Genomic DNA, 19,309 nt, shown 5'->3' on the forward strand with positions numbered 1-19,309 from the left:
CCACTCTGGTTGGAGCTACTTTCCCCTAAGCTGTGTACCGCATCTGGCTTATCCTGGAGAGGCTAAAAGACGTGCCCCAGGGTGAGAGCAGCTCCGGGCAGGCCACTCCTGGAGCCCCCACTAGGAGATTTTTGACACTATTAGGCCAATTGACATTTTCTAGGAGTACATAAACACAAGCTAACGAGCACTAGAGAAGGATTTTATCTGCTCAGGTGAAGCCCTTGAACAGCAGCCCTCCTAGGGAATCTTTCAGTCAAGTAGGATGCTACAATTTAGCACATGCCTTCTGAGTTATTTGGTTCCAGCAAGGGCACGGGGCTGGGGGGCGGGGGGGGGGGGGGCAAAGCAGCACCCCCTTCAGGCCAACATCATGGGTGCACCCGGTGGGGACAAGGCCTTTCCTACCTTATGGGCACTGAGGTTAGGAGTGGGACACGGGGTCCTAGGTGTTTACTGTTTGCTTCAAACCCCGCAGTCTCTTCTTCAGGGCCAATTAATCTGGCTTTCAACCAGTCTTAAAGCACTTGGCACTCTCACTCTGAGGGTTTCGTGTTTGCGTCAAACTGCCTGACTTCCCTGTGAGACTCAAACATCAATTTGGATCTCTCTGATGTTGAATGGGGCCTCAGATGGAACTGGCTGATTCTATTCATGTACAAATTTAGGTGTTATCATTTATTGAAGAAAAGGCTGTAGCTACGAGGAAGTGAACATTAGCCTACTTTGAAGAAGTCAGATTGCTTCCTCGTTCTGCTTCAACGCTCATGAAAGCTTCACGGGGTGGGTCTCTAACTAGGGCGGCTGCATGGGCTCCACCCCTGGAGTCCTTCTGCGCGGCCGCCAGGCCTCTGCATCAGGCCCAGGCAGCAGGTGTCACTCACTGTTACCGTAGGGGGGCGGCTCCACGCAGCCACACAGCTCTCCTCCGTTTTCCAGCTCACAGGTCCGGTTGGGACAGTCCGCCCCCACACAGGGATCTTCAACCACTCCTGCTAAAAAGGAAAACAAACACAAACACGCACGACTTGATTTTCACACCCATGCTCGGCAGCAGGTGGCTGCACTCTGGACTTGCCACTTGCATGGAATTGGCCGGGGTCAGATGGCAGCTGAGGATGAACAGACAAGGCAACTTTCCAGGACACGATGACAACACTAGTGATCGGGGCCCTGGCACTGGGCTTTGGTATCTCCTCCAACCCTCACGATCGCTCTGCATGCGAACGAAGTACCACTTCACAGCTGCAACATGCCCAAGGTCCACACAGTGGAAGGTGAGTGGTGAGAATGGAATGCAGAGACACAGCGAACTGCCAAGATCTACCCTGATCCCTGTTCTTACCACACTGGTCTAACATTACACGCATTTGTATCTTCGCACTTACACAGAGTGGGGTCCAACCATTTATCTCCATCCTCCCTTGCAGCCAGCCTCCTCATAGTTGCTGCTCAATAAATATTTGTTAAGGATGAAAATTTTAGGGCCAGTAAAGTCCCAGAGAGGTCCTTCAGATAGGACTTGCTGGTCTGTTTTGATTCACGGTCTACTTTCCCCATAAACTTCTATGTACTTAATTTTATAAAAATTGACAAACCCAAACCTACACACAACTCGCCGGCACTGACTTAGATTAATTGTACTGTTTTGCCAACAAGGGTAAAACTGCAAGTAAAAAACAAATGTATGTGGAGTGCCATCATCATCATATTATAAACAATTATATCTGTAGCAGATGAGTCCACAGACCACCTGCAAGATCGTCAACTCCCCAGTTTAAGAAACACTAATTGAGAGCATTTTCTTTTAGATGCTCGTTTCTTTATTTAAAGAACCTTTCTCCCTATCAGATGTAATAATCCTCCTATTCATCATGGCATGGGATGGTGAGTGCTAAAGAAACAACAACTGTTCAATCCCAGCATGAGCCAAGTTAGCTTCAAGAATTTAAAAACAAAGCGAAACCCCATGCTGTCTCAGATACTTCTTCTGACTCAGCTGCCATGCCCCTCTGCTAAGTAACTCACTGTAATACGTGGGAGTTTTGGGATGGCTTGGCATTACCCTGTCTTAATTCCCAGAAAGACCACTAACGGAGAGCCATCAGCATAATTTAAGTACATTTATTTTTAAAGGCTTCCTTTTATAAAGATCCTTTCATTTGACCAGTGTGTCCAGTGCCTAGTGCACACAACGGCCACTCAGCGAATGTTACGGCTGATTAACACGACATGAAAACAGCCCAAGAGAATAACAAAGTGGGGAGGCTATAGCCCACAGAAGGAAAAAAAACACTTCCCTTACCAATATGGTGGTCCATATACCAACTGGCAAATAAGACATGCCCTTATACAGAGAGAAGTTCTTAAAGGTTCAAAACAGTTAATTTTAAAATTATTGAAACTATTGCTTATTAACACAACAGGGAAAATATTAAAGTTATCAAAAAATGTATGTTGAGGGGCACCTGGGTGGCTCAGTCGTTAAGCGTCTGCCTTCGGCTCAGGTCATGATCCCAGGGTCCTGGGATCGAGCCCCGCATCGGGCTCCCTGCTCAGCGGGAAGTCTGCTTCTCCCTCTCCCACTCCCCCTGCTTGTGTTCCCTCTCTCTCTGTGTCTCTCTCTGTCAAATAAATAAATAAATAAATCTTTAAAAAAAATGTATGTTGATTTCCAAGAGAGACTAGTAATTTGCTTGTTAAGAGTTTCTGAAATCAAGGGCACCTGGGTGGCTCAGTTGGTTAAGCGATTGCCTTCGGCTCAGGTCATGATCCTGCAGTCCCGGGATCGAGTCCCACATCGGGCTCCCTGCTCAGCAGGGAGTCTGCTTCTCCCTCTGACCCTCCCCCATCTCATGCTCTCTCTCTCTATCTCATTCTCTCTCTCAAATAAATAAATAAAATCTTAAAAAAAAAAAAGAGTTTCTGAAATCATTGGATACATATTCTAATCAACTACATTGTTTTTAGGTTCTGAATTAAGTGCATCCCTACTCCTGATCAGGTTTAGTCTGCAAATTTACTGACATGCATGCAGTCTTGCAATGTGCCAGTTTTTGTGTTGGTACCTGGATGCACACTGGGTTGGCAAAATACACACACTGTTGGCCACAATTACATACTGCATTAAAAAGACAGGTGATGACACATTTATATATGTTTATATACATATTTGCTCCATCTGTTTGATTAACTTAGTAAGAAAATGGCCAAATAATATAATGGATCTACACATCAAAATGATTTTCTTACTACAGAAAAAAATATAAGAATCTATAGATCTACTGGGTGACAGGCATTAAGGAGGGCACGTGATGTGAGGAGCACTGGGTGTCCTATGCAACTGATGAATTACTGAACTCTACATCTGAAACTGATGATGTACTCTATGTTGGCTAATTGAATTTAAATTAAAAAAAGGAGTCTATAGATCATTGGTTTATCAGCTAATTTAATATATGTACAATCCCTTTATAAATCCAACCACAGTTTCCTTTCAAGGCAGGCAGATAGAGTTGGTGCAATTCCAACTCAGCTTGCCACTTGCCACATGCCTTCCCTTTCTGAGCTGGGCTCTGACCCATGTTCAAGGAGGCGAGAAGAGCTGGATTCGAGATCTGAAGGCAGTCAGTATGTTCGTCCCTCTACCTCATCAGTTACTAAACGGGTGCTCCTCCAACCCAAAGAACCTCATCTGCCCAAGCTGGTGTCCCAAATTCCATAGCTGGAGTGGAACCACAGGCGAGTGAGGCTCCCCTGAAATGCCCCCGTCCCCATAGAATCTCTGCTGTAGCTCTCAACTCTTTGAGCCTGGGGACAGACCTATGGCTAAAGGTGGAGGCCAGCCAGCCAGACCTAGCCCAAGCGGTGTTGCCTGCAAGGCTGTTCTCTTAGCTCGAAAAGAACCCGCAGAAATAAAATAATTCTCTTACAGCAATTCTCCTTCTCGATCCACTCAGTGCTGAGGATCCCGAAGGAGCGACAGGACTCCCCATAGGCTGCCAGGGAGCCACAGACCTGGAACTTGTGGTGGTTGTAGCAGCCGTCCAGGTAGCAGGACTCGTAGAAGGGGAGGGGGTCGAGAAGCCCGTAGCAGGGCTGGAAGAAGCCCTTCATGTCCGTGAGCTTCAGGCAGTAGCCGTCGCCCTGCATCTTCTGGATGTGCACATTATCACACATGGCCGCGTACTGAGAGAACTGCAGCTCGTTGCAGCTAGGAGCGAGACGTCTGGTCAGACGAAGCGAGACCCAAACAGCCCCCCGAGATCCCCGCTGGGAGGGAAGACCCCACCTGTTACCTCATCTGCTAATCCAGAAGTCAGTGAAGTATGTGGATTCCAAATGCTAATTAGCTATGTGGTCTTAGGTAAATCAGGGCTACTGGCCTCAATCTATCCATCTAAGAAAGCGACACAGTAATTCCTATTGTTGCTATCGCCGGGAGAAGTGAGGGTAAACTAAAATAATGGGTCGGAGGCCAACGTGTCGATGAAAGGCAGATACCGATATGAAAACTGTTAACCTTCGATAGGATTGATACCATAACCATGAACAGGTATTGATATAATAACCAATAACAACCATAATAATAATGAGAGTTACTATTATTATTAATCAATAATAGTAATAATGATAGTTGGTATAGTTGTCTAGAAGCCTTCTAAACCACCTCCCATATAGCTATCAGAGACCAAAAGCAAAACCGTCACAAGAAAATTGGTATCCAGCTGAAATAGTTTATAAAGGAAGAAAAGGAAGGGAGGAAGGAAGAAAGAGAGGAAGGGAGGAAAGAAGAAAGGGAAGAAGGGAGAAGCTCAAACAGAATCGTAACTCCTCAGGAGGAGATTCTGGACTTTGCCACTTACAGGGCCCCTCATGTAATTCATTCTGCTCTAGCTTCCATTTCACCTAGAAAAGGAAGAGATTGGACTAGATATTGCCTGAGGTTTTTTCAGCTCTGGGTCCTATAATTCAGGATCGTCTAATTTATGAGATAGTATTCTGTTTATATGTGCGTCATTTCCCCATCTGGGCATTTAGCTGATGCTAAAGTACAAGGGATAGAACCTTTATAAAAGCAAAGAATCAGCATGAAAAAGAAGCATATCTATAGATCCAGAAATGTATTACAAAATTCAGCAGCTCAGAGGTAATCTGAATTAAGTACCTTTGGAATAACTTGTTTAACTCATTCTATCTCAACTGGCAAGAGAGGGGCCTCATAATAACTTTGGTGACTTCCGTTTTTGAAAAGGCTTTCCTGATCTCTGCCAAACTCTACCTGCATTCTGGTGAGAGTCACGGGCACATAATTAGACCCAGCCCTGGGAAGCAAGGGACTTTTTCTCCCAAGTCCCAGCAGGTGGGCAGCTGGTCAAGACCTCAGGGTTTAATCCTGGGCACCCGCTTCTGTTCGGCCAAGGGCTAGATGACATGAAGACTTGGAATCATATCATCTAAGCCCAGTTCCTTCCTCTGCCATTCAAGAAATTACTTAGGCCTCTGCTGTGCCTATTTGTCTCATGAAAACTCCCAAGACCTAGGGCTCAGCTCTTTGCAGGAGAGGAGTGGTGCTACTCTAGAGAGTGCATTCCTCATTAACACCTGTCATGGACACGGGGGGATGTGGGACACTGAGTCTAGCACCTGGAACTCTCACCTCTTCTGCATGCCATTGGTTTTCCAGCTCTGGGCCAGCACCACGCTGCTCACCACTGGCTTCCCCCGCAAGGTCACATAGTCATCGGTTAAGTCCCCATTGAAGTTGCCACAGAGACCACATACTTTGTTCTGCAGCCTCTCGCTGATGCTGATTTTTATGACGTTGAAACCATTGTAGTAGATCTGGATGTCGGGGCTGGTGTCTATCACCAGGAACCCCTCACTGCTGTAGATTTTGGTTGCCAGCCCAGTTATAAATGGAACATTCACTTGTGTGCCATTCACCTGTGGGAGAGGGGGTAGAGAAAGTAGATTATAGTAGGGGTTGGCAGTTGTTCCTATAAAGGGCCACTATAGATGTTTGTGGGCTTTGTGGGCTATATGATCGCTATTGCTACTCAACTCTGCCCTCAGGGCATGAAAACAGCCATAGACAATATGTAATTAAATTAAGGAGGCTGCATTCCAATAAAGCTTTATTTTTAAAAAAAATGGCAGCAAGTGGATTTGGTCAAATTCTGTAGCTTGCTGAACACTGCCTTAGAGTTTAAAGGCATTTACCCGTCATACTGTCCACAGTTCCCCCAAAGCAGCAAAACATGGAGGCAGAAAGATAAGAAAACATTATAAAAGTACAACCCACTACAAATGGCTGGATTTTTGTATAAAACTTTCCCCAGCAGAAACCAATTACTGAAATGAAATCCCAATCCTGTGCTAAGGAATGTCAAACACGGTTGAAATGAATCTGGGGATCACTGCCATGTTTATTGTTTTCTTGTGTATAAGGTCCAAACTGGAGGTCTCCCCCACCCCAACGGTCCTATAGGCACAGTATTTTCTGCATTCATCATTCACCTACTTTCTAATAGTTTCTTTTCTGAGCCCTTAGGACAGAACATAATGTGCTTTTCCTGTACTTACCAAATAAATTGATTCCCCCTCACCCCCGGTTATTAGTAACTTTTGTTTCTTAAAAAAAAAGCAGACCCCTTTTGCAAAATATGATTCTTTACCATTTTGGCCAGCTTGGAGTATTTTATTCAGCAATAATGTCAGTTTTGCTCTCTCGGGTGGTCATTTTGACTTTCTAGCTCCCGTATTCGGGAGCAATGCAGTTGTGTCTATGTGGGCCAATTTGTAAGAAGAACTGGAGTGTCAAAAACAGTAGCAGCTTTCACTGAAGTTAAAAACCAGTATTAAAATCCAGACTCTTCCTTTTAAGTTTGCAAAATACCGCCAGTCTTTTGCCTAACGCTGGACACTAAGCTATCTGATGATTTTCCAAACAAAGATACGCTCAATGCAATGAGCCAGTGGCGGAAAGCAGAATACACACAATAAGCTTAATTCTGGAAAACGTTAATGTGTGTGTCCTGGCTCTCTCCCTGCCCCTCCCCAGCTGGACTCACAGCACTGGGGACTGGTGCCATCTTTCAGGTCTGCCAGCTTGTGAGCAGCCTGGATTAGCTGAGAGGCTGGAGGTGGCTTTCCAGAGTTTATCAGAGCAAAATATATCTTACATGGAAGGGGCGGGAGGAATCCAAGTTGGGGAGCCATATCAGTTATGGCGGTTGGTTGGAGATTCACATTTATTTAATATGCCAGTCTAAGATTCACCAGAGACCAGCCAGCCAGGCTAAGGGAGGGCCAACCTAAGAGAAATCCACCGTATTCAGCCTCCCATTTTCTTTCGCTTGCTCTGTCGTCACGGAGCCCTCTGATAGTGGGGGATGCTCCATCAGGTTTTTAGCGAGGTCATTATTTTTATAGGCAAATGCTTGCCTTCTCCTGGCTTTTAGAAAGGATAGCAGAAATGAAAGAGCTCGTCTTGAGACAGCTGAGCAGAGCCAAGAACACTTTTAAAGGCTCTTAAAAACAAACAAGATGCTTTTTGGAAATTAATCCAGAGTCAAAGCTGCCTTATCTACCGTTTTATCACCTGAGACTCTATTAGCAGCCACGCTGTCATTAGTGGCCCCAGAAGGGTCAGCAAAGGACAAAACAGGGCCGCTTCTCAGGCCTGCAGAATCTTTAGACTTTCATTCCTGAAAATCTGGTCATCTGTGTAGGGCACATGCAGAGGAACAACCTACTATCCTCCAAGTGGGTGATCCGGAAAAACCGCAAGGTCCCCTACCAGGCCCTTGTTCCGGGGCACGTGTCTTAAGAATCAACCACAGGCTTGTCACCTTGACAGTGTCCCGGTCGTTGATGAGAATCTGCTCTTCGTTAATGTAGAAGTAGACGGGCGAGATGAGGGTGAGGTTGGGCGCCGACCACTTGTCGAAGTTGATGATGAGCTGGAAGGAGATGTCGGGCAGCTTCTGGCAGATGGTGGAGAGCACAAAGGCGCAGTTGGCGGGGAAGCGGAGGAAGGCGCCGTCGAAGGTGCGGAAGACGCCGCCGCCGGCCGCCAGGCAGTAGGACGTCTTGGTGCTGAAGCAGCCGCGCACCCCGTTGCGCAGTGCGCACTCCTCGCCCGACTTGCACTGGCGCGGGTCGCACTGGATCAGGTTGCGCCGGAAGCAGCGGCAGCGCCGCGTGCAGTCGCTGTTCCAGAACAGCTGCTTGGGCTGCAAGAGAGGTGGCGGGGTTGAATGCTGGCTGTGGGCAGTCCCGGGGGACCCCTTCCCCCTGCGTCCCGGGGGGCGCCCCCATCTGGACCCTGTCCCGGGCTGGGGGCTGGGCTGGCCTCCCGCCAAGGGGGCTGGAATCTGCAACAGGGAGCAGGAGGGGGTTTGCTGCCGTGTAAATGAGACAGCGGTTCCACGCCACTCGGATGCCAGACAACATGCCGTTTCGTCTTACTGGTTTCCGTCCAGAACTTGGGTCCCTTATACGGCTGGATTGTAGACCTAATCACAGCCAACCTGTGAATGTCTAGCTGTTAGGGGAAGTAGGTGAAGAGGAAAAATATTTGGTAGGAAAGCACCAGCTCCACCTCGAGGATGAAATTTCAGTTCGCTCAAGAATGATAAAAGTGGCCCTTCAGATCTTAACTAGGTTAAAAGAAAGTTACAACCACTTCCTATGATGAGTCATTTCAACATTCAGTGAGTACAGCCATTCCAAACTTTGTCTTTACCTATCTACTTGGAATTTCCTGTGGTGGCAAGGACCTCCATTCCTACGTGTTCTGAAGGGAGGGATCTAGAGAACAGGGAGGTTCTGGGCTTCAGTTCCAGCCCTGGACCCTACGTGTCCACCCTGAGGAACACTACCAACCTCCCAGAGCCTCCGTTTGCTCAGATCTCAATTGGAGGTAACAATACAGTCTTGCAGGGCAGCCCTGAAGATTAAATTAAATAAGACCTTATAAGGCATGTTTCCTGGCGTAGCATAAGCACTCAATAAATTGTAGATGCTATTCTTACTGGAGAAGAGCCACTCATGCTCTTTGAGAAGGTGAGAAATTACATAGTTACATAAAATACCTGTAGCAAACCACCATATTCCATGGTGGCAGCCTATAATTTCCTATTCTTCCCCAAACAAGCAATCATCTGTAGACCCAGTTGTACTTGGTGGAGTTTGTGCTCTTGAACTTGCCCTTGTTCTAGATTGAGAACTCCAGGGAATAGTTGGAAATTGGTCATGATCGTCCAGGTGGGGTGTGGTCTCAACAAGTAGACCGCTTCGAAAGACCCGTGATGTAGGCACTAATTCAATTGACCAGAACAGCACTCTCCAGAGATGTGCCAACTAGGCACAGGAAGGCCTCTGCTTCTGTCTGGTCACTGTTTCTGGCTTCATGGATAGACTTATTAAAATCCCAGCTATCACATATGAGTAATGATTGGATTCGAAGGTAAATAGATAGAGAACGAGATCTCCAGGACAAGTTTTCTCAGTGCAGTGCACGTCAAGATGCCACTGCTGATTCTTTCGTCCTCAAAGTGAAGTTATTCCTGGAACCAAGGCTTTCCTCCTTCCAGACCTGAAAAATATTCTGGGTGCCAGCCGCCTCACAAATTGACTTTATTTCTCTTATCAGATTTGCAGAATAATTGAGTGAATGGTCTGGCCTCTCTCTGATAAGAAGTCAGACATTACATGGGCAGAAAGAGAAAAATAACCTGGCATATGTGGATATGATAAAGGGTAAATAACTCATCCCCCAGGAGAACTTGATCATGAAGCTAGCTTCACAGGGAAGTCACTGGGCCCAGCATGGCTTTCTTTACCTTAGTTAGACCTGGCAGTGACAGCTGGGTGAGTACCCTACATGCTAATGGCTAGATGTGTTCTCCCTTTATTTCCAAAGAAATTTGTTGTATAACCAAACCCCCAAGCTTGTTTGAATAGTGGCAAGGAGATGTGGATTATTTGTTCTGTAAGTTTGCTACTTCCCAGATAGAAGCCGTTGTCAAAACCCACTGACTTTCTGATAAAAATTGGATAATCATGTTTATAGTGCTAATAGCCGCGGAGAGCTCTCTCTACCTGCGTTTCCTGAGAGTTCCAAGGGCTTTTATATGCATCATTTCATTAACACGCCTGGATTTTTTTATTGACAAAATGCTATTCAAGGGAATAAAAACAACAAACACAATAGCATCTCCCAATTACTGAGCTGCTAGGTGCCAGGCACCTGGCGGATGTTATTTCTACAACAACCATATGGAGCTGGTATTAGAGCCACATTTCATGGAGAGGGCACCTGAAGCTCAGGGAGATGACAGCTTGCTCAGTGTCCCTCCACCAGCGGTGTGGTTCAGCGAGGCTCAAACCTGGCTCCGTTCCATGATGCCATGGACACCCGGCAACCCTGTTGAGGGACGCATGACACCCCTAATGGATGCAGACTCTTCAGTAAGTCTCCGGACCCGGGAGCAGAGATTGCAAGAGTGCTTTTTCAGCTTTGAGTCTGGTTATCTCTCCTCCGAGACTGTGAAAAAATTGTTATTTTGTTATTTTTTTCTCACAAGTTCTGCCTTTGCCTTTCAAATAAGCGGTAAGAGCTATTTGAAAGCTCTAAGAGCTAAACCCACCTCTCCCCGGAAGTCTTCCTTGATTACTTTTCTAATCTTCTGCCCCACTTCTGTCTCCCTACACTGAAGCAGATTTCCCATTGAACATGAACCTAAAGCAACCCCCATATTCCCTCTCTTTTATTTACTCTCAGAATAAAGTCAACCTGATGGTTCTTGAACGAGGCGATGCATTTTTACAAAAAGGAGACATTCTTTATTTTTTGCCTAATTTATTTCTAATCCAGACGGTTCAATTAGATTTTTTTTTTTAAGTGCTGCTGTTCTTTTTCATTTAAAATTGGTTAGTTCTGTAGGGTATTATTTTTTACTCGTTGATAGGTTATTTTGTAATCGTTCTCTTGTTCTTTAACGTGCACGTTTCTCTCTCCTGAATAGACTTTTAAGTTCCTCAAGGCAGGGGACATGCTTTGTCATCCCCGGGAGCACCTCCAGCGCAGAGATCTGCAGATCTGCAGATAGCAGATACTCGATACTCTCCTCACCAGTATGAGATGTGCACGTCATTTCAGCAGAGACTGGGCTTGAGGCAGAACCACAGACTAAATACTTTGTCCAGGCAAGACCTTTTCTAGCTTAGTATTACGGCAAATAAAGAAAGATTTCAAAGTACAAAAAGTAAATGATTCAGTGAGCTGTTACATAAGGTTTTACTGAGTGACATCTACAAAGGGCATCTTCATCAGCTCTCTGCTGAAGCCCCCATAGAGAGGGAAGCAGAGGGCAGAATGTGGGGGGCACAGCACTAAGCAGTCCAGATAGAGCTCGCTGGGGGACGGTCCCAGAGTGACAAATGGCACACGGGGAGATGGTAGCCTTCACACGCGCTTTCACGAAGCTTCAATAGCCCAGAGAAGGAAGGCCATTCCTCTTGGCCTTGAGCGCCATATTTTCCAGTTAAAAATGTCCTTAGCTAAGATAGCTACAAATGTCAGATTCACAGCCACCATATTTTCCAACTATAGACACCCCAGAAGCTTTCACTGAGATTTACAGGACAGGAAATCAGAAGGGCCTAGAGAAAGGCATGGCGGGGAGAGAGACGCAAATGCTAGTGGAGAGCGCGGGCAAGTGTAGGGGGCCTCCCAATGCCAAGGACAGGAAGGGACTGAGGCCCAAGCACGTTTCCTCATCTGCTCCTCAGTGAGCAAGGGCCTCACCCGACCTCTCCTTAGCCTCCTTGCCCTGTCCCACCTCCCTGCAGACAAGCACCCTCTTTTCCTAACCAAGGGGGAGGACTGGTCAACCGTGACCAAGCTCTTGGGGTTGGAGGGAAATCTGAGCTGGCAAGGAGGGACGGGCAGGGCTGGGCCGCCTACCTCGTAGTATTTGCCGTCCGAGTAGCAGCCGCAGCTGTGGGGCGGGATGCAGCTCTTGCCATTGAGGACGTAGCCCGCGTCACACTGACAGCCCTCCACGCAGTAGTGGTTGCAGTCGCTCTTGAGGCGGATGGCGGCACAGCGTGGTTGGCACAGACTCACGCAGCTCTCATAGTGGCTGTTGGGAGGGCAGGTGACGGCTGGAACACAAGACACACGTCAGGCCTCGCCCGCTCACAAGGACCGTGCATGGTTTCCTTCCGGCCACGGCTTCCCCCACTCAGGGAGGCCTGGCGGGGGGTGAGCTGCCTCACTTTCTCACTACGACTCCCTCTGTTTCTGGAAAGCCTCCATCCGACTCATTCCTGCTTAAACGATGGACCACAGAGCGGATGAGGTTACTGGAGTTCCCTCACATAATCTTTGTCTTTTGCTCAGCTGTGTTTTTTTGAGGTGCGCTCTGACCTGCAACCTTCACCCCACCTCCCGACATGCATCTCGACTTCAGTCGGGCACCCCTCATGGCCGCTTTTAGACCCTGGCTCATATTGGTCTCCCTTGTGCATGCCCTCCTCGTCCTCTAGGCCTCCCCAAATTCCCCACTCTTCAAGTCCTAGGTGGAGACCCTCTTATTGGCAAAGCTCCCCCCACCCTTACACCAATGGCAACTCGCCTTCACCCCAGAACTTCCCCAGAATCTTTTCTAAACCAGGTGTGCATAGACTGTCCAAAAAGGGGCCCCTGGGCCCCTGGATTTCTGAGGAGGCAAGTGTGTGTTGTGTGTATGTGTGAGTGTGTGTGTGAACTATGTTCTACCATTTTCAAATGCGCGTGGATGCTCTTAGGGAAGGCAGTTAGGGTCCTGGTGAAGAGCATGACTCTGGAGCCAGCTGCAGGAGACTGGAGCCAGTTACTTAGCCTCTCTGGGCCCCAGCTCCTTCCCTGTGAAATGCACATACTTACAGCACCTACTTCATGGCTGGGGTGGGGGGAGGAATCATGTGAGCCTGCCTGGCTGGAACAGCGCTTAGCACATAAGTGTTCAGTGTTAGCCAATCACTAAAGACAGGTTTGCTTAAAAGTTCTAGGGAGTCCATCGTCTCTCATGGTTCGCTTCCCCCTCCGATCTATAGAGGCTATTACTTTAATCAGTGTAAATGAAAAACATGAGTACTATTATGCTGGAACTTCTCTATACCATATGCAGTACACATTTGGGGCACATTTTATTTTTTATATTACTTAATGGTAAAAATGGACTTTTTGGGTGCACAGTTCTATGGATTTTACATGTATAGATTCATGTAACCAATATCACGATCTACTATATATATTATTTAATTTAAAAGGTACTACCTGCCTGTGGTAGACAATGTAAGCCATACAAGTAAAAGTGCAACAGAAAAGCAACCTCCGGTAACAATTAGAGTTGAATCTTCTAGAAATCTTCTATGCATATACAAGTACCCAGGGGTGTGTGTGTGTGTGTGTGTGTGTGTATGCGCACGTGCACGTGCATGCATGTGTGTATTCCATTCCCATTTTTTTCACATGAATAGGAGCATAATATACATATATTCCCGCTCATTGCTTTTTCATGATGGTATTCCTTCCATTACCCTTGAATTACGGTTTTTGCACTGCTACCTGGTATGTATATTTTCTATGTTTATGATGATGCTGCAGTGAACATCCGTAGACATATATCTTTGACCTCATGAGTAAATGATTCTGTATAATAAAATCCTGGAAGTGGAATTGCTGGGTCAAAGGGTTTGTACGTTTAAATTTTTGATAGATGCAACCGAATGGCCCTATAAAGAGGCTGTGCCAATTCATCCTCCTGCCAGTGCTACATGAGGAGGTTTATTTTCGCACATCCTCGCTGACTGTTTAGCACCAAACCTTCTGACCCTGGGAAATGCGAAAGGTTAAATGTCATACATAAATATGACATATACATATCCCAATCCCGCACACACACACACATATATATGGGATTACTACCCAGAATATATAAAGAACTCGTAAAACTCAACACAACCACCACAACAAAAACTCGATTCAAAAATAGACAAATGGGGCGCCTGGGTGGCTCAGTTGGTTAAGCGACTGCCTTCGGCTCAGGTCATGGTCCCGGAGTCCCGGGATCGAGTCCCGCATCGGGCTCCCTGCTCGGCAGGGAGTCTGCTTCTCCCTCTGACCCTCCTCCCTCTCATGTTCTCTCTCTCTATCTCATTCTTCTCAAATAAATAGATAAAATCTTAAAAAAAAAAAATAGACAAATGACTTGAATAGACATTTCTCCAGAGAGGATGATATATGAATGGCCAGTAAGCACATGGAAATATGTTTAACATCACTAATCATCAGGGAAATAAAGATCAAAACTACAATGAAAAACCACTTCACACTCAGTAGGATGGCTACTATTTAAAAAACTCAGAGAACCCGGTGTTGGCAAAGGTGCGGAGAAATTGGAACCCTTGTGCACTTTGGTGGGAATGGAAATGGTACAGCTGCTGTGGGAAGCAATATGGCAGTTCCTCAAAAAATTAAAAATAGAATTATCATGGGATCCAGCAATTCCACTTCTAGATATATGCTCAAAAAATTGGAAAGAAGTTCCTCAAAGAGACCTTTATATGCTTATGTTCATAGCAGCATTTTTCACAAGAGCAAAAACATGAAAGCACTCCAGGCATTGCTGGATGGATGAATGGATAAGCCAATGTGGTCTATACATACCCAATGGAATATTAGTCAGCCTTAAAAAAGGAAGGAGATTCTGCAATGTACCGCAACATGAATGAACCTTGAGGATATTATGCTAAGTGAAATAAGCCACCCACAAAAGACAGATGCTGTGTGAGTCCACATAGAGGAGGTACCGGAAGTCTTCAAGTTCATAGCGACAGAAAACAGAACAGTCGGCTGCCAGGGGCTGGGGTGGGTGGGGCGTGAGGAGTTCGTGTGTCATGAGTACAGAGCTTCAGTGTTGCCAGATAAAAAGAGTTCTGGGGAGTGATGGTGGTGGAGGTTGCACAACAATGTGAATGCAACAATGTTGAGTACTTAATGTCACGGAACTGTAAGCTTAAAAATGGTTCAGAACATAAATTTCATGTTCTGTGTATTTTACCGCAATAAAAAAAATTGAAAAAAACCCCACTATATCCTTACTTAGTTTGCAGTTCTTCATGAGGCTGATCAGCTTTTCACTTGCTTATAATCCATTTGTATGTCTTCTTCCGTGAACTGCCTTTCTGTGTCCTCCTGCGCATTTTTGGTGTTGAATTTTTTTCTTACTACATTGTAAAAGCTTTTTAAAAATTAAAAATAGACTTCTGTCTGTCATGTGTTACAAAGTATTTACTGTTTGGCTTTTAAATTGCTTCTTCTTTTTTGGGGGGGGGACCTGTATTCGATTGTTTTTGCCGTGTGGAAATTTAAATTTTTAAAGTTGTCGAATTTATGAGGTTTTTCTTCTGGCTTTGGGCGTTTTGCTTAGAAAGGCCCTCTCTACTGCAAGATTAACAAATACAAAACAAAAATGCCTTTGTCTTCTCCTAGTACTGTTATAACTGACATTTTTATGTTTGATCCTGGTTCTGTCTGGATTTTATTTTTGAGTGAGAAGTAAAGCGGGGATTTAGCAATTCCCCCCCCCTTCTTCTTGTCCTTTGTTCCTTGCCTATTTATTAAAGAATACATTTTGTTTCCCCCAGTAATTTGAAATACCAGCTTTATGGAATACTAATTTCTCTTTAGTGTTTGGGCCCTATTTCTGGATTTTTCTCATCTTCCCACTGGTTCATCTTTCTATTCATGTCCCAGTGTTAACTTGGTTTTGTTACTGAAGCTCTACAATACATTTTAATATCTGAGAAGATACACCAGCTATTTAGAGATGCCCATTGTTCCAAGTATGCTGGTCCCATTTCCCCAACTGGACTATAACCTATTTTGCACCTCGGATTCTTCCGTGGCACCCAAAAGAGTCCTGAGAACAGGGCAGGTAGGGTTAATAAACATTTGATTCTTGAGAACAAACTTTAAAACTCCTAATACTGATTTTCTCCACCCAAATGAAGTACCGAGAGCTATGGGGGATGATAGCTCTACCCCTGGATTTCCACTGTGGTCATGAATGTGACTATTGTTGGGGCCGGTACACTGATTTCTTTAGCCTTTGTGCCTCGGCGGGGGCAGGACGACGGATCCCCCCGAAAAGCGATGCGGTACAATGCAGTGGACAAGGGCTGTGGAATTGGGCTGAGTGGTTTGAGTCCTGGATCTGCCACTAACTAGCGCTGTCACCTGGGCAGGTTACCTACTCTCTCGAAACCCATTTCCTCCTCTGTCAAGTGCAGATAATATCTCCCTCACCAAGTAGTTGTTAAGATAAAATGAGGTGTATTTTGCACAGCTCCTAGTCCACTGCCTGGTACTTCAACAACAGCGTCTGCTATTAATAGTGGGAACAGTTGTAGTAGGAGAAGAATTTATTCAACAAGAATTTATTGGATCTGCAGAGAAATCTGTAAGAGAACCCCTAATGACCGGACTTGGGATCCAGGACTCTGAATAAGAAAGGGAAAATGAAAATGATACTCAGCTCTGACTGAGCACTCACCAGGTGTCAAGCGTGGGGTGGCATGGGTTATGAGACATCATCCCACTTAATCCTCACAGTGGCCCACCAAAGTTGGAAGACACGCCCACAGACCTGATCTTGTACAGAGGTCCTGTACACTCCCCTGCAGCATCGGGGGGGGGGCGTCCCCAGGGTCCGTGGTCTGCCCAGGGTCAGAGAGGCAGCACCACCCAGCAGAAAGAGCACTGCCAGGAGCCGCTTTTCTTGGGAAAGTTCCGACCTTTCTCAGAGCTTCACTTTCCTCCTCTAGAAAATGAGACTTTTGGGCGCCTGGGTGGCTCAGTTGGTTAAGCAACTGCTTTCGGCTCAGGTCATGATCCTGGAGTCCTAGGATCGAGTCCCACGTCGGGCTCCCTGCTCGGCGGGGAGTCTGCTTCTCCCTCTCCCGCTCCCCTCTCTTGTGCTCTCTCTCTCTCATTCTCTCTCTCTCTCAAAAAAATAAATAAAATCTTAAAAAAAAAAAAAGAAAAGAAAATGAGACTCTTAATGGCACCTGCTTTACGGGATGACTGGGCGGAGACTACAAGCGAGGACTCATGTCGCACTTAGAACAGTGCCGGGCACAAGTCAGTGTTAGGCATTGATGATTTCCTCTCCTGTGGCTTACTGTACTCTCACCATCTACAACGCTAATTTAAGTCCCCCATTAAGGGGCTGAAGAATGACAGACTCAGCTGAATGAATTTTAAGGAGGGGTTAGTAATTAAGACAACGGACCTCCCTCTCCCCTTCTAAACCTATTTGTTCAACTTGGGTGAAGTTTTCCAAAGCATTCACAAATATGGTAATTGGGTAATAAATTATCCCATTGATAGGAACAGCCAATATCATTGAAAAACAACAGCACTCTGCCTTGTCACCAATAAGGGGTAAGTTTGACAGTTCCGGACTACCCCGTTTTCCTCCTGAAAACACCATGTCTCGTATCTCGACATGTGAGTGTTGAATTGGACTAATTCTTGGGGGGCGGGGGGATGTGAAGCCTGCCCTCACTTCTCAGACGTTCATGCCACATCCCCTGTGGTCACAGACCCTGTTGAAGACAGGCTTTCTGTGTTCACCAGTCTCTCAGATGGAACGGCTGGGTTAGAACTCAGTCTCCTGCAGCTTTTCTCTGCTTCTGAAATTCAAAATGGAAAACTCAGCTGCCTCCAACTGTGCCCGCCCCCCCATCCCCACCCACATACCTTCTTTAAAGTATAATTTTTCTCTTATTTTAGCATTTCTTTTTTTTCCCCAATCACTACAAGCATCTATCTCCTCAGGAACTCTTTTTCGGATCTTTGCCCCCATCCTGAAATGCCAAGGTCGGGGGAGGTCTAACTGGCCCTCATGCATCCTAGCCTCAGCCCTGCTGGCAGGCAGCTGGTCTAGGCAGGGATGGGGCCCAAGGCCAAGGGTGAAGCAGGACAGACTCTGCTTTGAGTGCCTTGGATAGAGCTCCCCATTACTATATATAAAGGAGGCAACCCATGTCTGTGTAGAACTTGAGGAGGGGAGAGGGAAGGGTTGCTGGTGGAGAGGCAGAAGAACAAGAAAAAATGGTCTTCATACCCTACAGAGTCTTCCTTTTCAAAACTGTTTCCCAATCCTGCACCATTTTTAGCCCTATGGGTCCAAGCTTGATAGAGGTAGGGGCATTTTCTTCCTCCCGGGTAAGGAAGAGGCTTCCCAACACAATTCCTTTTCCTTCCCGTGAGTGACAACAATTGAGCACTGTCATTTAAGGTGAGAGTTCTTGACATTACCCCCCTCTACAAACAGTTCTTGCCTATGATTTCCCTGTGCATGGCAGCTAGAAGCAATGGTTTTTGGCGTCCACTGTGTCCTGACCCCCATCCCAGCCGCCCCAGGGAGTAGTTCAACCACCACGACCTGGCTACAGGAAAAGAGAGAACTCCTTACAGAAAGTCTCAGGAGGAAGCAGGCAGTCTCTTTCCCAATGGAGTTTCCCCATCCCACAAGATATCTAGGTCCCCGGGTCCAAAGCCCGGTTTTCTGATTTAGGTGAAGGCAAGCTCTCTGGCTACCCCCGTGCTGACCCCAATGAATCCAGAGTAGCTCTGGGGACTTATCCAGACCCTGACTTTTTTACAAGCATATTTATTTCACTGCAGTCACCAGAGGACAATTCGTCCAGGACAGTGACTCCTGCTGGCATCATCCCCACAACCTCTCACTCAGAGACCAAGCCTGGCTGAAATGGTATTAGCATCTTTCTCTCTCTCTCTCTACTTCCTCCCGTCCTTCCCTCCCCCCCCCCCCCCAATCTGCATGAATCCAATTATGTGGGATGTAAACCAGCCGTGGGAACATTAAACTACAACCCTGGTTCTGGGTTTTCATCGAAATCACCCCTTTTCCAGGAAGGAAAGGGAGTTTATTCTTTGGGACCCCCACTGGATCACTTATTTAGAGTTCTGTGCGTTCAGCATCCATTTGTAACCTTTTCATACACTTAGGCCTAGAAGAAATTTGCTGTCGCTAATGAGATCGAGATGGGAAAATGGACCACGGCAGACCGGCCAAAGACCACTAGGGGTTCCTCTGCCCAATCTTTTCCTATTATGATGTGCTCAATGCAGACAAATTATTCTAGTACATAACACCAGTACAATGTATATGAGTTGACAGCCTGAGCTTTGGGGTTAGAAGGTCGAATCCTGACTTTGCCACTG

At 46.3% G+C, this 19,309-nt stretch overlaps 1 protein-coding gene across 1 annotated transcript in view; it reads right to left on the reverse strand.

Moving 5' to 3' along the window:
* TECTA (tectorin alpha) overlaps positions 1-19,309 on the reverse strand; it is a 69,584-nt gene that overhangs the window by 9,006 nt on the left and 41,269 nt on the right. Inside the window, exons 12-16 of the mRNA XM_064577320.1 lie at positions 11,975-12,174; positions 7,854-8,237; positions 5,660-5,946; positions 3,933-4,213; positions 885-995 (exon numbers count right to left, since the gene is read on the reverse strand). Of these exons, the coding sequence (XP_064433390.1) occupies positions 885-995; positions 3,933-4,213; positions 5,660-5,946; positions 7,854-8,237; positions 11,975-12,174 (1,263 nt within the window). The remainder of the gene's footprint in view (positions 1-884; positions 996-3,932; positions 4,214-5,659; positions 5,947-7,853; positions 8,238-11,974; positions 12,175-19,309) is intronic.

This window comes from Mirounga angustirostris, unplaced genomic scaffold (genome assembly GCF_029215605.1).
Source record: "Mirounga angustirostris isolate CCGP_5_RB_7025 unplaced genomic scaffold, mMirAng1.0.hap1 SCAF_13, whole genome shotgun sequence".
Taxonomy (NCBI): Eukaryota; Metazoa; Chordata; class Mammalia; order Carnivora; family Phocidae; genus Mirounga; species Mirounga angustirostris.